Genomic DNA, 16,748 nt, shown 5'->3' on the forward strand with positions numbered 1-16,748 from the left:
TTCAGCCGTTTGGAAGTAATACAGGAATTGGGGTGGGGTGGGGGGCAGGTAACATGAGATAGCCCACCTGGGAGGGCGCGGGTCCTCCGAAGATCACCGTAGCTTCTGCCCGCTTTCCCCCCCCCCCCGTCCCACCGGCACAGCTGTCCTTATTTGGCGGGTTTGGCGGGTCTGTCGGGTCTGGCGGGGCGGAGAGAGAGGCGCAGGAGAGGGCCTAAACAGACTAGCGGGGCATTAGCCGCACACTCAAAGGCTTTGCGCTGATCCTCGGGGGGTCACCGAACAGCCTACCGCCCCCCCCCCCCCCCCCGACCCGGGGAGAACATTCCGTGCGCCAAAGCTGCGGTGGGCTTAGGGGCGGCTCACGCGCTTCTTTAAGGGGTCGACACATATGGCGAGAGCTCCTGCTCATCGATAACCCCCCCCCACCCCCCCAATCCCCCCCTCCACCCCGCCCCTTCAACCCCCGGTGGTCTCGTTCAATACCTTGATGGCATCGCCTTTTGTGAGACTGAGATGTTGTGAGATGGAGGGGATTAAGACCCAGGCTGTGGAAAACACAACTTTATTGCTCCTGGTCACCTGTCGGCCTATGTGAGGCTTTAATAGCCTGGAAACAGTGCAGTGCTGATTTTTATTATGGGCACTGCCTGTTTTTTTAATGGGCTGCAATGGGCTTCTATCTAAAACTGGGTCTACGGCACGGACCCCCTAGGAGAGAATGCTGGGTACGGGTGACTTTTTCTCCCCCCTTAAAATTTGCAACAAATTCAGACCCCTGGGAACCAGGCAAGTTGAATTATTGAATTATTATCAGCGTCATGAATGCCCCTGATGGATCGATTAAGTGCAGAGTGACAGCACTCCCCCGTGGCTCTCCAGGGCCGGGGTTTTCAGACTCCTGACTGGAAAACTGAACTGGTTTTCTGCAACAGGAAGTGGACTTACTCACGGTCTGCGCATGGCAATGCATTGGGAAAATTTCACCTGGCACAACTTCTTCCCAATAATCTTTGTAATCCATAGGGCTGTCACTCACTTCGGCCTGCTTTAAAAATCAACATTTGTCACTAATTTTGTGTTACAGTTTGGCAAGTTAACTTTTGTTAAAAGTTAACTAACGTGATTGTGACAATCCAAATGTGAGGAAATATCACTCCGTTTTTTAGTCCAAGTAGATAACAGATAAAGGACAAACATTGTTTGAATCCATCTGTGATACTCAGTGCTCCACCTATGATATCATGCCTCACGTCCAGAAGGTGGCGATAGTTGACAATAAAGAGATAAATTCCGGTCAGCGCTTTAATCTCCCAGCAATATCTATTTAAAAACCTTTTCTTCCTCCATCAGATTTGTATGGCCCTCACTGAGCTGTGCTATAGGCTTCATGAATGTAGGCTGTATTTTCCTAGTGCTTAAAGTCCAAAGACAACCTTGATAATTTTAATTCCTACAATCAATAAAAAAAACCCCACAAGTTTTACAGTGGAAACTGTGCTTACTATCTGTGCGACTGAATTGAGATTAAATAACATTAACGACTAACATTAAATACAAAATGTATCATTGCTATCTCTTAAACCTGTAAAGAGGGTAGAACATTTCAAGTTTAATTTAGTCCATACTTCCTAATCAAGTCTAGTCATAGCCATGATCACTGTGGATTTAAATCCAATTAAATCCCTCTGCACATTATTTTAGGCTACATACACGTTTTATGGATAATATGGATTAACTGTAATTTATTTGAAATGCGCTTGAAAAATAAGACAGTACTTTATGTGCAGGTCTCATGAGTGGCCTAAATAATCTTGCCAGTTTTGCAACTGACTACCATGTCTTGAAATCACCAACAGAGCCAACAAAGATTTGTTCGTTGGTTTTTAATAAGGGATCTGTTTAAAGTGTATGGGTATGTTTTGTCATTAAGTGCACAGATGAGTATTGCAAGTATTTATGTGAACCTGTGATAACCTGTACTATATGTCCGTAAACTTGAGTGTCTTCTTGCTTACTTGGAACAGGTCTCTCTTGAAAAAGACAATTTATCTCAATGAGACTCACCTGTGTAAAGGTAAATAAATAAATAAATCAGATTGTGAACAAATCCTTAGCTATCATTCAGTAGACAAATCAGTGTTGGGTCTCTTTTAATGGTACAACCCCCCTCCACCCAGGGTGTTTCATAAATCCCTGAATTGGCTCCTTAAAAGTGAATGGCTAACAGTGATTTGTTTTAAAAAAAAGAAAAAGATACTTCACTTAAGCATCTAAAAGCTTGTGAGTTGTGTCTATATGCGGAAAGGCTATAAGGCAATTAATATTCGACCCTCTGGCACTGAAACATTTGAGTTGTTTGTACTGTGCAAAAAATAATAGTGACAGTGCTACGCAGCTGTCTTTAGCTGGGGCCACATTCCCTATGAGCGGGGATACAGCTTGCACATACTCTGTGTCACTTCAGTGAACATACGTTTGTAACTCACGATAACCTGGCAGCAAGCTCAAATGTTGGTAGCTCAGGTAAGACTCTTCCAATGACTCAAAATTCCCTGCCTGCTTCCGCATTGGCTAATGGGAGAAATTCTTAAAACGAAGAAAAAGATGAGGAGGCCTACGAGTGTAACAGTGTAATGGAAAATACATGCAACAGAGCGAAGACTTCACTCACTTTTAATACACAAATCACCCATCCACAGACCTTAATAACAGATTCAGTCAGGTTAAGACAGCATGACAGAGACAGAATTATGTTAACAGTAACACCTAGACAAGACATTCACCAATGTAAAGGGCCTATTCTGTCTAAACACAGTCTGCTTTGTCTTTAACTGAGGGGTATATGCATATATTTGTTGCACATGATCAGTTTGGCTGCGTCAAATCAAATGAAAATGCTTACAATTACTCTACAGTATTTCTATTGCAAAATTCAAGGATTTCACAAAAACCTTTATTGACAATTTTTCAGGCAGCTTATTTCTGAATTAATAATCTTATAATTGACTTCAGTATAAAATTAACTTAATTTCTTTAAAACTTGGAATATACAAACCAGTCTATTAGGGAAATAATATTCCAAGCAATTTCACAAAAATTCTAAATCCAAGCCCTTTTAAGTTCCCGTGGAAACCCTGTTAAGACAAAGAGCGTGCTGATTGGACAGAATAGGCACCTCCTCCCTTTCCTCTTCATTCCGTCATTAACACACTTCCTCGTATTCATTCCCTTCACACACTCTCGGCTCGCAGCTGTCCGCTGCTTTTATCAACATGAGGTTGGCATGACGACTAACGAGGGGAGATGCATTTGGCTAGGGGGGAACGCTGTAAACGTAACACACAGTGGGTGGAGACTTGGGTGTTGGCATGGTAACGACTCACTGATTGTGGCCCTCTTTGGGAAAAAAAAACAGCTTGTGCTCATGCTCGTTCCGGTACAGACGGCATGACCCCTGTTTTGGCTACCTCCAACCGCCTCTGCCCCCCCCCCCCACCCCACCCCACCCCCACTCAACCCCACCCAACCCGGCACCACTATCCTCCCCTCCCCTCCACCTTCTGCTTCCCATCATAGGCTATAGAACCAGAGGCTCAATCCGTCTTGGACCCCACCAATCACGGCCTCCCCTTCACACCCAGCCCCGCCTCCTCCCCCCCCCCCCCGGCCCGCCTCGGCCCCGCCCACCATTACAGGCCCTTCCTCTCGGCGGCCTGCCGGGCCTTGCGCCCGTAGGCCTCGCGGAAGAACTGGCAGAAGAGCACGAAGTAGCTGAGGTACATGAGCGAGGACCAGACGATGTTCTGCACGTGCGACGGGCACTCCTGGCCCTGCTGCATCCAGGAGAAGACCAGGCCGTTCACCAGGCAGCCCACCGCCATCTGGGCGATCTGCGTGGCCGTCACGAACATGGCGAACTTGCGCGACACGCGGAAGCCCGCCGCCCGCAGGGCGTAGTAGGAGTACATGACCGCGTGCACCAGGTAGTTCATGGTCATGAACCAGCCGCCCCCGGCGACCATGTCCTTGTAGGAGTACCAGGAGTAGAGCAGGACCGTGATGTGGTGGTACCAGTGCAGGAAGATGAGCTTCTGTTTCCTCAGGACGATGAACAGCGTGTCTCCTGCCAGGGAAAGGGGGGGACAGTGACCGGTCAGAGGGAGTTCTCCAAACTTATATATCCTCCTGACATCCGGTATTTCATTTCATAAAGTCTTTGGTCTTAATCTCAAGAAGCATATATTCTGCTATGCTGAAACCTACACTTCAAGGGATATTCGATAAAAATAAAATAAATAATATTTGAAAATATTTCCAAGACACTTTATGTCCGAAAAAAAAAAAGACATTTAAATAAGTGAACTTTGTTTCTGCCGGGTCACAGGAGGATATGTGTGTATGTATTTTATGATATGTGAGAACACAGAGGCGGAGTTTATAAAAACTCTGCCTAGCCCAACTGTGATGCAACAATGGAGAAGTTCTACCCAAGACAGGAGACTGGGCGGAGTTAACACGGCTCTATATGACACAGGGATTGTCTTGGACAGGCACTGTGGGGGTGTGGCCGGCCAGGCCTGTGACGGTGGGCGTGGCTTATGGGGGTGGGGGGGCGTGTGTTCAGTGCAGTCTGGGCAAACACAAAGAGCCCACAGGGGCAGAAATGAAAGAGCAAAGCTCTGAGACGTGACAGTGGCTACAGATCCAGAACCAAACCCAGTCAGGCACATAGGAGAGAGTGAGTGAAAGAGGGAGAAAGAGAGAGAGAGATTGACTTTTGATGTCAGTGGTAATGTCAAAAAAATCCAGATCTACTTTTTAGTGACCCATTGCCTCTAGCCTCTTTTTAATCATTCAACGGAATATTAACACAATTAAAACAAGTAACAAGGTTCCAATCAAAGTGTCACAACCAGTCATTCAAACCAACACCGATCCGGTTAAAAATACTGGTCCTCATATCCACCGTATCCCCGCCCCGTGAGTGGCTCAGGAGAGGGGCGAACCAGAGCGTGTCGCGGGGGGACGCGTTCGGCTGGACGGACGCAGGACTCTGCTTACCCAGCTCCGGGGCCTTGCTGAGCACGAAGGCGTAGGCCCAGAATTTGCTGACGGGCCCGTTGTAGAAGCTCTGGTCGCAGACAGACTGCTTCAGCCCTTTGGTCATCAGGATGAACACCATGTACCCTCCGGTGCGAATGGCGCCGAATATGCTGCGAGCGGGAGGAAGAGATTTCAGAGCAGCAAGCCGCGATCATCGAATAAACTGCGTATGACAGTGCTATGAGATAACTGATAACTGCTCACTGCATCTAACCAATCAGTTCACACCTAAAAACAATCATAAGTGTTTTAATATATGCATTTATTTCAGTACAAAAATATAACAAAAAACAGTCAGAACCTAAAACACAAAGTGTCAGTTAGACTCATTTTGTGGTTCTTGACGGCTTGCATGCCAATTGCAAATATGAATTCCTTTATTCCCTCGTCTGTCCTGAGGGACGCTGACCTGTCCTCAGGTGACAGTACAGGACGAGAGCAGGTGAGCCTTACCTGAAGACGGCGAGGGAGAGGGACCAGAGCACCAGGGGCTTCCGCAGCTCAAACTTCTCCCTCTGCTTCATCAGCCTCCGGCCCCCCAGAATGCAGGCCGCGTACAGGGCCGAGTAGAGGAAGGACTTCTTCCTGGAGGACAGACGAAAGCGTGCCCATGTGACGGCTCCTCGACCAATCGCGTGCGCCTTTAACAGTTCCGACACCTCTGGGGAATTTTACCACCACCCCTGTGACCTACTGGGACTGCAGCGCTTCCCCATTAAGGGTTGAGACACCACGTGGTGTCTGTCTCTAAAATGTATAAACCTATCAAATGTTTTCTTCCATAGCCAAAAAAAGACCTGATTGGTTCAGCTCAGTAAGTTACTCATGAATCATGATGGCTGTTCTCCTTTGGGTTTGATATTGCCCCACTCTCTCTATCTATCTATCTAAGCACATTTCCTAACATGGGATATAAACCCAAATGGTTCCTTATAAACGGGTTGAGAAGCGACAGGTTCTTTGGACTGTGAATGCTTCTGAGTCCTGGCTTCCCTTCAGTGTTGGAGCTACTTTCGTTTTAAATGTCTGTTTTAAAATGGCCTTCATTTGGACTCAAAGTGTTAAAAAAGGGGATTTGCTCCTAAGATTCTGCTGCCCGGCCGTTACACACGTCTGGGTGGGTCTCCAATCCTTTTCAGAGCACAGCAGGACTCCTTGTTATTTTAAGGGATGGATGGTATTCACTGGGGGGTGGTGGGGGGGGTTGGCTGTCCTGCCTCCCGGCAAGGACAAACAGACAAAGGGAAAAGACAACATCCCAAACAGAGAGAGAGAGGGAGGGAGGGAGAGAGAGGGAAGGAGAGAGAGCGAAAGAGAGGGAAAGAGGGAGAGAAGGGGTATGGGGGGTGGACCCTCCACTGTTGTTTCCATAACGCTTCTTCAGCCAATGAGCCGGGCTCCCTAAATCGCCCAGGTGCCCCACCGACTAGGAGGGTACCTTAGTGCAAGGACAGAAAAAAAAAATCCAACAATGACGCGGCATTTCAACCGCCAAACTGAGATCAGAAGGCGGTGTTTTGGCGTACTGCACATCGGTGTTGAGAAAGCATTGATTTTGATTAGATAAACCGCTGTACTCCTGCACTTTACTGACAGTGTTAAGCTAAACAGGCCCCTGAACACCTGTATGTGAAGAACTCTGTTTAAAGATACAATGACTGAGTGTTAAAAGGCAGTTTGCCCTGGTCTGTTGAGTGAGGAGACGGAGCAGGTGGCTTTTACACAGACAGGTAGGTATCTAACAGCCTGGACAGTGGCTGAGGACACTGAGGATATCCCATCACCTGGAGGCCAGGCGCCCCTTCAGGTGAGGGACTTGGGAACAGAAGGAGCATTTTTCACAGACGTAGCTCACGCTTGTTCACTAACAGGCAGGCCCGCATGTGAAGGAGGTTTCAGGGGCCCCTGTTACTCGATAGGCCCCTAGAGAGGACAGCGATATCGGTAAGGTGCGTGTGTGTGTTTCATGTAAATAATCCAACCTCTCCCCCGAAATTACAACCGTCACCACCGCTTTTGTCAGGAAATAAAGCGATGCAGGAGGAAGAGGAGGAAGAGGGGAAAGGAGGCGCAGGAAAGAGGGGAGAGGGAAAAGCCTCACGCTGTTCACTTCAAACTCCCGGAGCCTGTCGCTGATTGGCTGAAACGGAATGTGGCGGGAACAGCCGCTCCCTCTCTGGACGAGGCCGACCCCCCCCCCCCCCCCGTGTGCCGGGTAGAGAGGTGGGGCCAGAGGATGGCAAAATCTCCGTTTTTCATCGCTTGCGGTTTAAAAAAAAATAATAATTTTAAGCTGCCAGCGTAACCTGCCCGAGCAGATATTTATGAAGCCCGCGGGAGCAAAATCGCCCCGGGCGGTGACACTCAACCCTTTCAAGAATGCGCCCCCTCTCCGCGCGGCATGACCGCCAACTTCCCTTCCGCGAAAAGAAAAAAAAAACGTTTCATTTCAAATTCCAAATCCCAGTCTGGCCCCCGGGGGAACCTCATTCAGACGCCACGCACCTTGGGGCAGCGACACGCTGTAAAAAAAAAAAACTGTCCGTATTCACTCAGCAATATTTCGCACTGACAGACGCTCCGTAGAAGGGGGAGAGAAAAAGCCGTCGCACATCCTGGATAGACGATCTGACAGGCCTCGCCGGTGATTGGCAGGGCAGGGAAACCTTCACTCTGCGATACTGATCGAGTGATTAATAAACAGACAAGGGAGAGGGAGAAGGAACACATTCCAGCATGAGCAAAAAAAAAACAAACAAAAACAAAAAAATCTGTTTTAGCCATTTGGTTCAGGACAGGGTAAAGCAAAAACAAGCCTTTCTTTTACACCTTCAGCTGTTGTGAATGTACAGTAACTACAGTAACCCGCACCTCAGCTCCGCAGACTGACAGATCTTTCTTTCTGTACCTGTCAGTGTGCCCGCTTGGATCCTAACAAAAAGTTGGCCTCTGTAGAAAGCACGTGATTTAGATACAAGTAACAACGTGAAACTGTACTGTGAACCTGTCCTTTGGACTCCTGGCGTTGTCTTGTCAACCTCTCCCAAATCTAACAAGCCCCTGTCTGGTGCGGGCGTGTATTAGACCTAGGTGTCACCCCACGTAGGGAGCACACAGCATGTCACTGTCATTGTGAAACAGGCTGTCGTTGTGAAATGCAGAACCGCTGTTCATTCGTCTCCAGATTCGCAGGTCTCGCAGGTCTGGGATGATAATCCTTTTTAGTGGATTTTCAGCATCTAAAGTTCAAGGATCTTGCTTTGACGCGAGTCCAAAGGCGTTCGCGGCATTGGTGTCCAAACGCATTAACGCACTGTGAGAATATTACACTTACTGTGCAGGAGAAGGGCATAGCATTCAGCCTGCGAATGCACAATGTTTGTTCATTCTAATTTGTGTGTCATGCTACATGTACTAATAGCACTTCATAATCCCTATGAGTCCTGAGGGGTCTCATAATAGCCGTCCTCTCGATCCAATCAGGGCAAAATAAAGTGTCACAGAAACCTGAGGTTCATATAAACATGCTTTCAACTACATGAGCGATGATAACAGCAACTTTATTGTCTATGAACGTTTTGGGGAACAAGCGCCGGGGTTTCTTCGCGGCGGGGGCGGGGCGGGCGGGGACTTCCGCTGGGGTTAGAGCGCGGTAGTCACATTCCATTAGACTCAGCAGTGTGTTTTTCGCGGTGCGCCTACGGTTAGCCGTGACCCACTTCCTGCCGCGCAGGAAACTAGCTTGGGGGAGGGGGGGGGGATTTCTACAGCATCGCTCGCTGATGGCCAGGGTGGAAATTTTGCCTGTACCCTTACAGGTGCACAAGGCAGGAGGGGGGGGGGGGGGGGGGGGGGGTGGTCAGATCAAGCTTCCACGGAGCCTAGCAGGAATCAGGTTGAACACGGCAACGTTACGAAATACATGCCTTAAAGGGGCTACGTGCTAAGCATTTACATTTTTGATTATTCGGAATTATTATTATTAAGGAACTTACAATAGAGAAAGGGAGGAGGGGGAGGGGCGCTGCGCTGTTAAATTGGCCGTCGGCTTTTAACTGGGAAATGGAGTTCACATGTTCGGCATCTCCCTGGGTATGTCAGAGAGGTCACTGAGGTCACGCCAGGCCCCGCCCCCCCCGCATGCAGTCGCAACGAGGGCAACGCCCCCTGGGCAGGGGATGAGCGGAGAGAGACAGAGAGAGAGAGAGAGAGAGAGAGAGCGATGACGGAGCAAATGCGCTTCTCATGTCCGTTATGAGCAGTCCGGTGGCCAGGCTGCTGGGCCGGTCCTGTCTGAATTCTCCAGAGCAAGTGGAGAATGAGTCACAGCCTGGCGGTTAGGTTGAGTCGCTAAGAAGCGTCCTGCACGTCCTGCAAGCCACAGTTGCCAAGCGCCTCTTATTTATCTTAGAGAGCTGCTTATTGGCTGTGGTCTGGAGTTCAGCCGGTCTTATTGGCTGCCCAGTGAATTATGACTCTCATTATTGGCTGTTTTGCTGTTCTGTGGCGTTTGGAGCTCCACAGAACATTCCAAGAGACCATGACATCACTGCCCAGATACACAAACATTCCCTTTTGCAAAAACCTCTAAAGATATTTAGCCTATTTCCACCATCAGGTATCAATGAAAACACTTTCAAAAATGTGTACTTCATACAGTCTAGGAGGAAATGTATAACACAATTTCAAAGGTTTACTAGTTCACTTCATTATTTGAAAAAAATCAAAAGCCCTTGCTATATTTATTTATTTATTTATTTAGGATCCCCATTAGCAATACACAGTGTGCAGCTAATCTTCCTGGGGCCCGAACAATGCTATAGCTGGACACACTTGCTATAAGGTATAAAGGGTCAAACCTTAAAGAGGACAGATCAGAAAACATGAGTCCAAATCGGCTATGGAACTTCACCTCTGCTTGCAGACGCAGCACAGAAATCAGTGGCGTGAGGGACACCCCTGGATTGGGTGAAGGGTGGACCACGCACCGGCCAATCACAGCGCTCTACACTCTTGCTTTAAATAAACAGTTGCATCACAAGTATCCTTACTCTCCTGCTCAAACTCTGAGCTCATGAGTCTGGCTGCTCATTAATGCTGACGTTTAATGACAGGTTTGTCCACCTGCGTGTGCCATCTTTGGAACTAAAGTGCAGGCAGTTTTTTTTTTCTTGTAAACCGGTCACAGATGAATATTTCAGACTGTGGGGAGAGGGGGAAAAAAAAGCCAGTGGCAAGTGTACATGAAACGGAATCATTAGCCAACAACCGCATCTGCGTACAAATGCCACACCGCTGCTTCTGCTCCTGATAAAGTAGTCCTCATAAATAATAAATAAATACATTTTTAAAAATGGCCGACTTGCGGTTGGGTTTTATTATTTTGCTGCTGCGCTGCACTCTTTCCAGCCCAGCAGCTGAGAGGAAAGTCATAAAGAAGAGCTGCAGACGGCGTTCAGCTTTACAAAACGCCATGCTCAGCACAGCCGCCAGCACCAGGAAGAGAAAAGCACCTCCTCTGATTGGCTGGCGGACTGAGAAACAGTTTGTCTCTGATTGGCTGAAGAAGTACTCACTGTTTTTAGCTGCCCTTTGGCTATTAGCATTTAGCACAGCTCACTACCCCAGGAGACGCTTTCGCTGTGTGAAACTTCCACCTGAAACGCGCTTCCTGGCGCTGAAGAATGACGCAATCGCGCGCTTCGAAGAATCGCCGAGCCACAATGCGGTTAAGCGTGTCCGTTCACCTTCCCAGCATGCTCGGGGGCAGGCGATCACACCACTGCGTCGCAGTCTAAATATTCTGCCAACACCCAGCCCGAAAAAAAAGGCAGCATTTCCCACCTCCCAGAAGGAAAAATAACAGACACTGGATGAAAGGCGTGCTGTGTAACTGTGAAAGGCACTGCCGCGCTCCCGCCAAAAAGGTAAAGTCCCCAAGCCAGACAGACAGACTGGGAAGTGGCAGACCAATCCAAAATGACAAGCGGCTTTTTTCAGAAAAGGCAGTCTTGGTCTGCCAAAGGACGGCTTCTTTAGGTTCGGCAGACCTACGTCCAGAGCATTTGCACGTTTTACCATTAACCCAGTGATGATGTCCATTCAAAGGCCTGCAGTGGACTAGTACCACAGATACGCAACCTGCAGCTGCTAAATACACCAGGCTTTTTGTGTGATACTGGACAGCATTTTGTATCTGGACTTTTTAGTTGGAAAGAAACAGCAATAAAACCTAAACATGCTATGGACTAAATAAGACGGCTCTGACTGAATCGCTACTGACATTCTAATATACATTACATATACGTGTGAAAACCCATCCACACCCACATATCTCTCCCTCTCTCTCTCTCTCCTCTCTCTCCTGATCTCTCTGTCTCTTTCTCTTCCTCCCTCTTTTCCTCCCCCCTCTCTCTCTGTCACACACATGCACACACGCACACACACATGCATACACATATGCGCATGCATACACACACACACACACACACACACATGCACACACGCATACGTGCGCGCACAGCCGAGAGGGAGGGCCATGCCTGAATGACACTGGGGTGTCAGAATGTGTAATGAGTCACAACGTCGACAGAGCGCTCAAGAAAACGTCCTCTCTCCTCCAAACAACACTTTCACTCAGTGCAATGGGCTGGAACACACACACACACACACACACTTATGCATGCACGTCCTGCTCACCCCACATTACACACCCTACTCAGGCCTACACGTCAGGCACACTATTTCAGGAAATGAGTGTGTTCACAATTCTGAATGAATCCTCCAGCGTTGTGTCACTTTCTCCAACCCATTATCACAGCACAGAAAGACACAGCAGATACTTATTTTTAGCCAGGCAATGTAGATTCTGGCACACAATGTCTGGCTAATGAAATGGAACAAGGGGTCAGTATGGCTTTCTGACAAGAATCTGCAGTGACATTATTTAGTAGGGGTGTTAATCATTAACCATTTAAACATTTGGGGAAGATGTATGCTTTTCCCCAAATGATTGAAACATTAATTTACACATTATTAAAAGGATTTTAAAAAATGTTAATTTTTTATTTCTACCCCAGCCACTCTTAAACATAGTTTTCAGCATCATCTTTCTTCTTTAAAGCCCATAAGCTCTTTGATTCTGTGCATCTTTGCATTTTAATATGCATTTGGAAATTTTCTGCACTTTTTTCCTTCTGTATGATTTATTTATTTGCAAAAACGGTTGTGAATGCACGGAACAGCTTGCCAGGCCATGTATTACAGGCACAGACCCTCAGGGTGTTCAAATACAGAAACTCCGGTTTTTAGGTAAATGGTGCTACGTACTGTACTCTCTAGTGTGTACTGTAGGTATAGGATGTTCTAATGTACTAGAGTGGCCTGTTCTCCTCATTATGTACTCACATGTTCTTATGTTCTTGATGGGCTGAATGGCCTGTTCTCCTCATTATGTATTCATATGTTCGTATGTTCTAGATGGGCTGAATGGCCTGTTCACCTCATTACGTATTCTCATGCTCTTTACTGATGGGCTGAATGGCCTGTTCACCTCATTACGTATTCTCATGCTCTTTCCTGATGGGCTGAATGGCCTGTTCTCCTCATTACGTATTCTCATGTTCTTGTTGATGCAGCACGATAACAGAAAGGCCGCTGTTCTGTTTTAGCGCGCAGGGCGTGTTAAAGACAGCTGTTCCGCCGTCTCTCGCCTCCCAGTGCGCCAACCGTCCGCGCCGGTGGAATGCGCAACAGATGCGGCCGGACTGCAGGCGGCCCGGCCCATCGGACAGACGCACAGAGCGCGACACGGTTTCGGGCTGCCGCAGATCGTGTAGGCCCAGCAGATACAATGCTCTGTGCGCAGAACAGTGGGCCTCTGTCCTCCCTACTGAAGCTGAAACCATAGAATCCCGTTGCGTCTCCGGAGTCATTCATTAAAGGGGCGCCATCGAGTGCCATACCGTGGCACTGAATGACCCGCCCTCATTCGTGCAGCGCTGCAAATGCCTGGTACCGACCAGAACGTCCCACTGCTGTTAGGAGGCAAAGAGGACGGAAGAAATGCAGGCGCTGAACATCTGTGCGGCCTACAGAATCTGTGGGGTCGGCATTGTTGACCCAGCCCCTCCCTCCCCGAGTAACACAAAAGAGCCAATCACAGACCATCCTCAAGGACACCTGGCTGTGTGTCACTGCGCTACGCACTGGTGCCTTAACGTTATCTCCCACTCAAGAGCCTCCATATTTTGTCATGTGTAAAACTGACAACTGAAAACAATTTCAGTCTTTGGAACTCAGTATCACTGACCTGCTTCTTGGCAGTGTTGCACATATACAGCAGCTAGTCTGATTGGCCAGAATCAGGTCACCACTTCTGTCCAATGAGAACATAGGAGCTAGTGGGGGGACAGGAGAACAATCCCGACATTATAGTAAAACTGTGTATGTGCGTGTGGGTGCATGCAAGCATGAGAGAGAGAATGTGTGTGCACATGTGTGTGTGAGAGTGTGTGTGTATGTGTGTGTGTGCATGTGTGTATGTGTGTGCATGTCTGTGTGTGAGTGTGTGTATGTGTGTAACAGTGTGTATTTATGTGTGTGTACCAGTGTGTGTGTGTGTGTGCGTGCATGTGTGTGTATGTCTGTGTTTGTGCATGTGTGTAACAGTGTGTGTGTTTGTGTGTGTGTGTGTGTGTAACAGTGTGTGTATGTGTGTGTATCAGTGTGTGTCTGTGTGTATGTGTAACAGTGTGTGTGTGTCTGTGTGTGTGTATCAGTGTGTGTGTTTTCAGGCTGGGTACTACGGGCCATCTCTCCCCAGCAGAGACATCACAGGCCCAGGCTGCCTCTAAAGTGCTGAGTCAGCAGCAGGCAACAGAGGCCAAGTGTGTTTTTGAAGATCCTTCAAATAACAAGGGGATGAGCTGCAGTGCACAGCATCACCATTAGGTTCAGACTGTGGGGAAATGTTCATCTTTCCTCATAGATTGTTTACCAATCACCTGGTCAACCACCTTATCACTTCACTGACTAATGGAGCGGCCTTTGTATCATGCCAGTTTTGCAATAAGTGTTGCATGTACGCACAAGGGGTCGGGTGTACTTGTGGTAGCTGTAGTCTACAACTGGACACAATTAGCATTGCAGCTTCAATAGAGTCATATCTTTATTGTGTGAAACATTTTGCACTGGGATAGAAATCCCACTTTAAGATCTATGCCTTAGCTGGTATCCACAACTATTGTGCCATTTTAACAGGGCAAGCATCCCGTTTTGGATTAAGGCGACAAGAACATGTTGCATAAATATGTTGTGGCCGACCTCAAGATCTGCCAAGCTGTGATCAAGCATTTCCTCCAGTTTTCTGGACAATATGTCAAAGACAATTGGTATCGTTTTGTACTGTGTAGCCCTAAGTATATTTGTGTCAACCATAACTGAGGGTGACAAAAATTAAATACTACTGATTACTAGTTGCTACAGTCAGGCTGTAGGCTTACTAGGCTATGTGCTACATGAGAACAGGTTTCTTTTAGCACGGTTATAGTTTTGGGCAGCGGCCGCACAGCTTCCAAGCTGTGAAATATTTGTAGAGATACTTGAAAATCCCTAGCAGACGTGCGCTATGGCAAAGTTGTACTTTCGATGCGCGCGCTTAAATACCCTACATCACCATGCTTCCAAATACCTGCGCACAGACGCTCTCTAGTGTAAATGTTTGAGTGCTGGCTTATTTATTCATTTATTTATTGCTGTACGTTACATGGCGGTTAGTAGCCTAAGTATACTGCAGGAAGCATTCGGATTCAAACTAGGCTATTACGGTCTAACATTGGTAAAGGACGCGTAATCGGTGCCTGAAATAAGATTATGATAATGAGCAAGTAGGAGGCGCTCTCTGCATCCCTATCCGCCAGTAATTACAGATCTGGAGATCGCTATTTGGTCCAACAGAGATGGACCGGCACAAAGCACATGTGTACCTATCAGAACGTGTCATTTTACATTTAAAGCGAATAATATGCGATGATTACGGTTTATGTCTCGCCTCTCAATGACACGTATTAACATTCTGTCGGCGTAACTAGTGGATGTGAAGATACTGCACACAACAGTGGCATAACACAAGCTAAAATCAGATTAATTGCTGGGAACCTGACTATCCATAACATCAATGAATTAATCGTACACGCACGCTTCTCTCTAACCTAAAGACAATGTATATTACTGAAATAAAGAAAAGCAAGGACGGTGTATTCGAAGATGCGAATACACCACGTTGCAAATGCAAAATAATAACATGTAGGCTACGAACAGTGCATTTTGCACGCATATACATAACCAGCCTGCGTAGGACACATATGTGTACATATTATATTCTAACGCTACCCACCATTGTCTTTTCAATTGCTGTTGTTACAAACTGTAACTTAATGTTAGAAATCACAACACCATGCATTATATACACTTGATCCCGACTGCGCTAATCATTTATGACGGCACGGTACATACCAGTTTTCCTGCATCCATTGGATGGCTTCGTTCTCGTTGAACTGCCTTTCAAATTCGTATTCTTGCAGAGCGAGGACTGACATGTTAATAAATTAATCTTACCGTCCAGGGATACCGAGGCAAAACAAGGATTTTGTGTCAAATCGAACGCCCCTTGTTTTATCTCTGACCGCGCATCGCTCTCGCTCCGGGAAAAAGCTAGCGCTATTGCTATCGAACGTTAGCTCGCGTTAAAACCTCCAGTCCAGACCGGACTCCAGCAGGCATACGCCCTCCCCGTCAGTGAGGCGGGGTCTAGATGCTAAAGTCAAAAGCCGCGGATCCTTCTAGCTTTGCCAGCACAGTAGATGTCGTTAATGCGGATTGATTCTCCGGCTTTTGTCAACGTGCCGGCTGGCCTAGCGACTGGTGTAAGGTCCAGCTGAGCTCAGATAACCGGGTTTCATTGAAATACGAATACTGGGATTTGACCAAGAAATGTGTTGTAAGGAAAAAGAAAGGAACAGTCAGATGTGCTAGTAGGCTACTACTAAATGTACAAAAATAACTAATCACATGCGATTTAAAAAAATCTCCACCGATTCATTGAGGGCAGCTGTGTCGAACTGAACAGGTTATGCAAATGTATATTGTTTTATAATTGTATATTGCCATTTAATGTATATTGCCATAAAGAATATTACTGATAACAATCAAATAGCCCGCATTTTTAAATAATTGTCCAGAGATCCGGACTAAGTGACCAAGTAATAGCTCATTATAAATCTGGATCTGAAACCAGAACCTGCTGTGGATCACCAGAACAAAGATTCAGAACTAGAACCGCGTCTGAGAAACAGGTCAGCCTGGCCGTATGCACTTAATGCTATGAACAGCTGCACTACTTCATATTTTTCCGGTGTTTGATTCCATTTACGATGACTGTGTGTGTAAGTTTTCATCCATTTTTCCTGCCAGTTTTGAATGCAGTAATCAGAAAAAACGGTGACCCGTTCCGCCATGTAGAATCACCTCTGGTGGGGTCCCCATCGTGACGTGCGCTCAGCCACCAGTTCATATCTGTCAACTGTCTGCCAGCTGCCACTTACCCCCCCCCCCCCTCAATTTTGGGCTTTGACCTTGATGTT

At 47.2% G+C, this 16,748-nt stretch overlaps 1 protein-coding gene and 1 long non-coding RNA gene across 2 annotated transcripts; one reads left to right on the plus strand and one right to left on the minus strand.

Moving 5' to 3' along the window:
* Window positions 1-451: 451 nt before the first annotated feature.
* Window positions 452-2,259, plus strand: LOC135254536 (uncharacterized). Its single transcript, XR_010329917.1, has 2 exons — window positions 452-1,882; window positions 1,955-2,259. It is a non-coding gene; the product is annotated as an uncharacterized LOC135254536 (long non-coding RNA).
* Window positions 2,260-3,667: 1,408 nt separating this feature from the next.
* On the minus strand, window positions 3,668-16,025 carry elovl6 (ELOVL fatty acid elongase 6). Its single transcript, XM_064334779.1, has 4 exons — window positions 15,622-16,025; window positions 5,560-5,691; window positions 5,065-5,216; window positions 3,668-4,126 (listed from the first exon to the last, which is right to left on the minus strand). Exons 1-4 carry the CDS (start codon window positions 15,702-15,704, stop codon window positions 3,693-3,695), a joined length of 801 nt encoding a protein of 266 aa, XP_064190849.1. The 5' UTR covers window positions 15,705-16,025; the 3' UTR covers window positions 3,668-3,692.
* Window positions 16,026-16,748: the final 723 nt, after the last annotated feature.

Source organism: Anguilla rostrata, chromosome 5 (genome assembly GCF_018555375.3).
Source record: "Anguilla rostrata isolate EN2019 chromosome 5, ASM1855537v3, whole genome shotgun sequence".
Taxonomy (NCBI): domain Eukaryota; kingdom Metazoa; phylum Chordata; class Actinopteri; order Anguilliformes; family Anguillidae; genus Anguilla; species Anguilla rostrata.

Bases quoted from the DNA above. Each gene is read 5' to 3' on its own strand.
- elovl6 (XM_064334779.1), bottom strand. From the start codon at position 15,704: ATGTCAGTCCTCGCTCTGCAAGAATACGAATTTGAAAGGCAGTTCAAC. The intron at 5,692-15,621 runs GTATGTACCGTG...TCTGTCCTCCAG, and splicing joins CAATGGATGCAGGAAAACTG to GAAGAAGTCCTTCCTCTACT. The intron at 4,127-5,064 runs GTAAGCAGAGTC...TTTCCCTGGCAG, and splicing joins CAGCAAGGCCCCGGAGCTGG to GAGACACGCTGTTCATCGTC.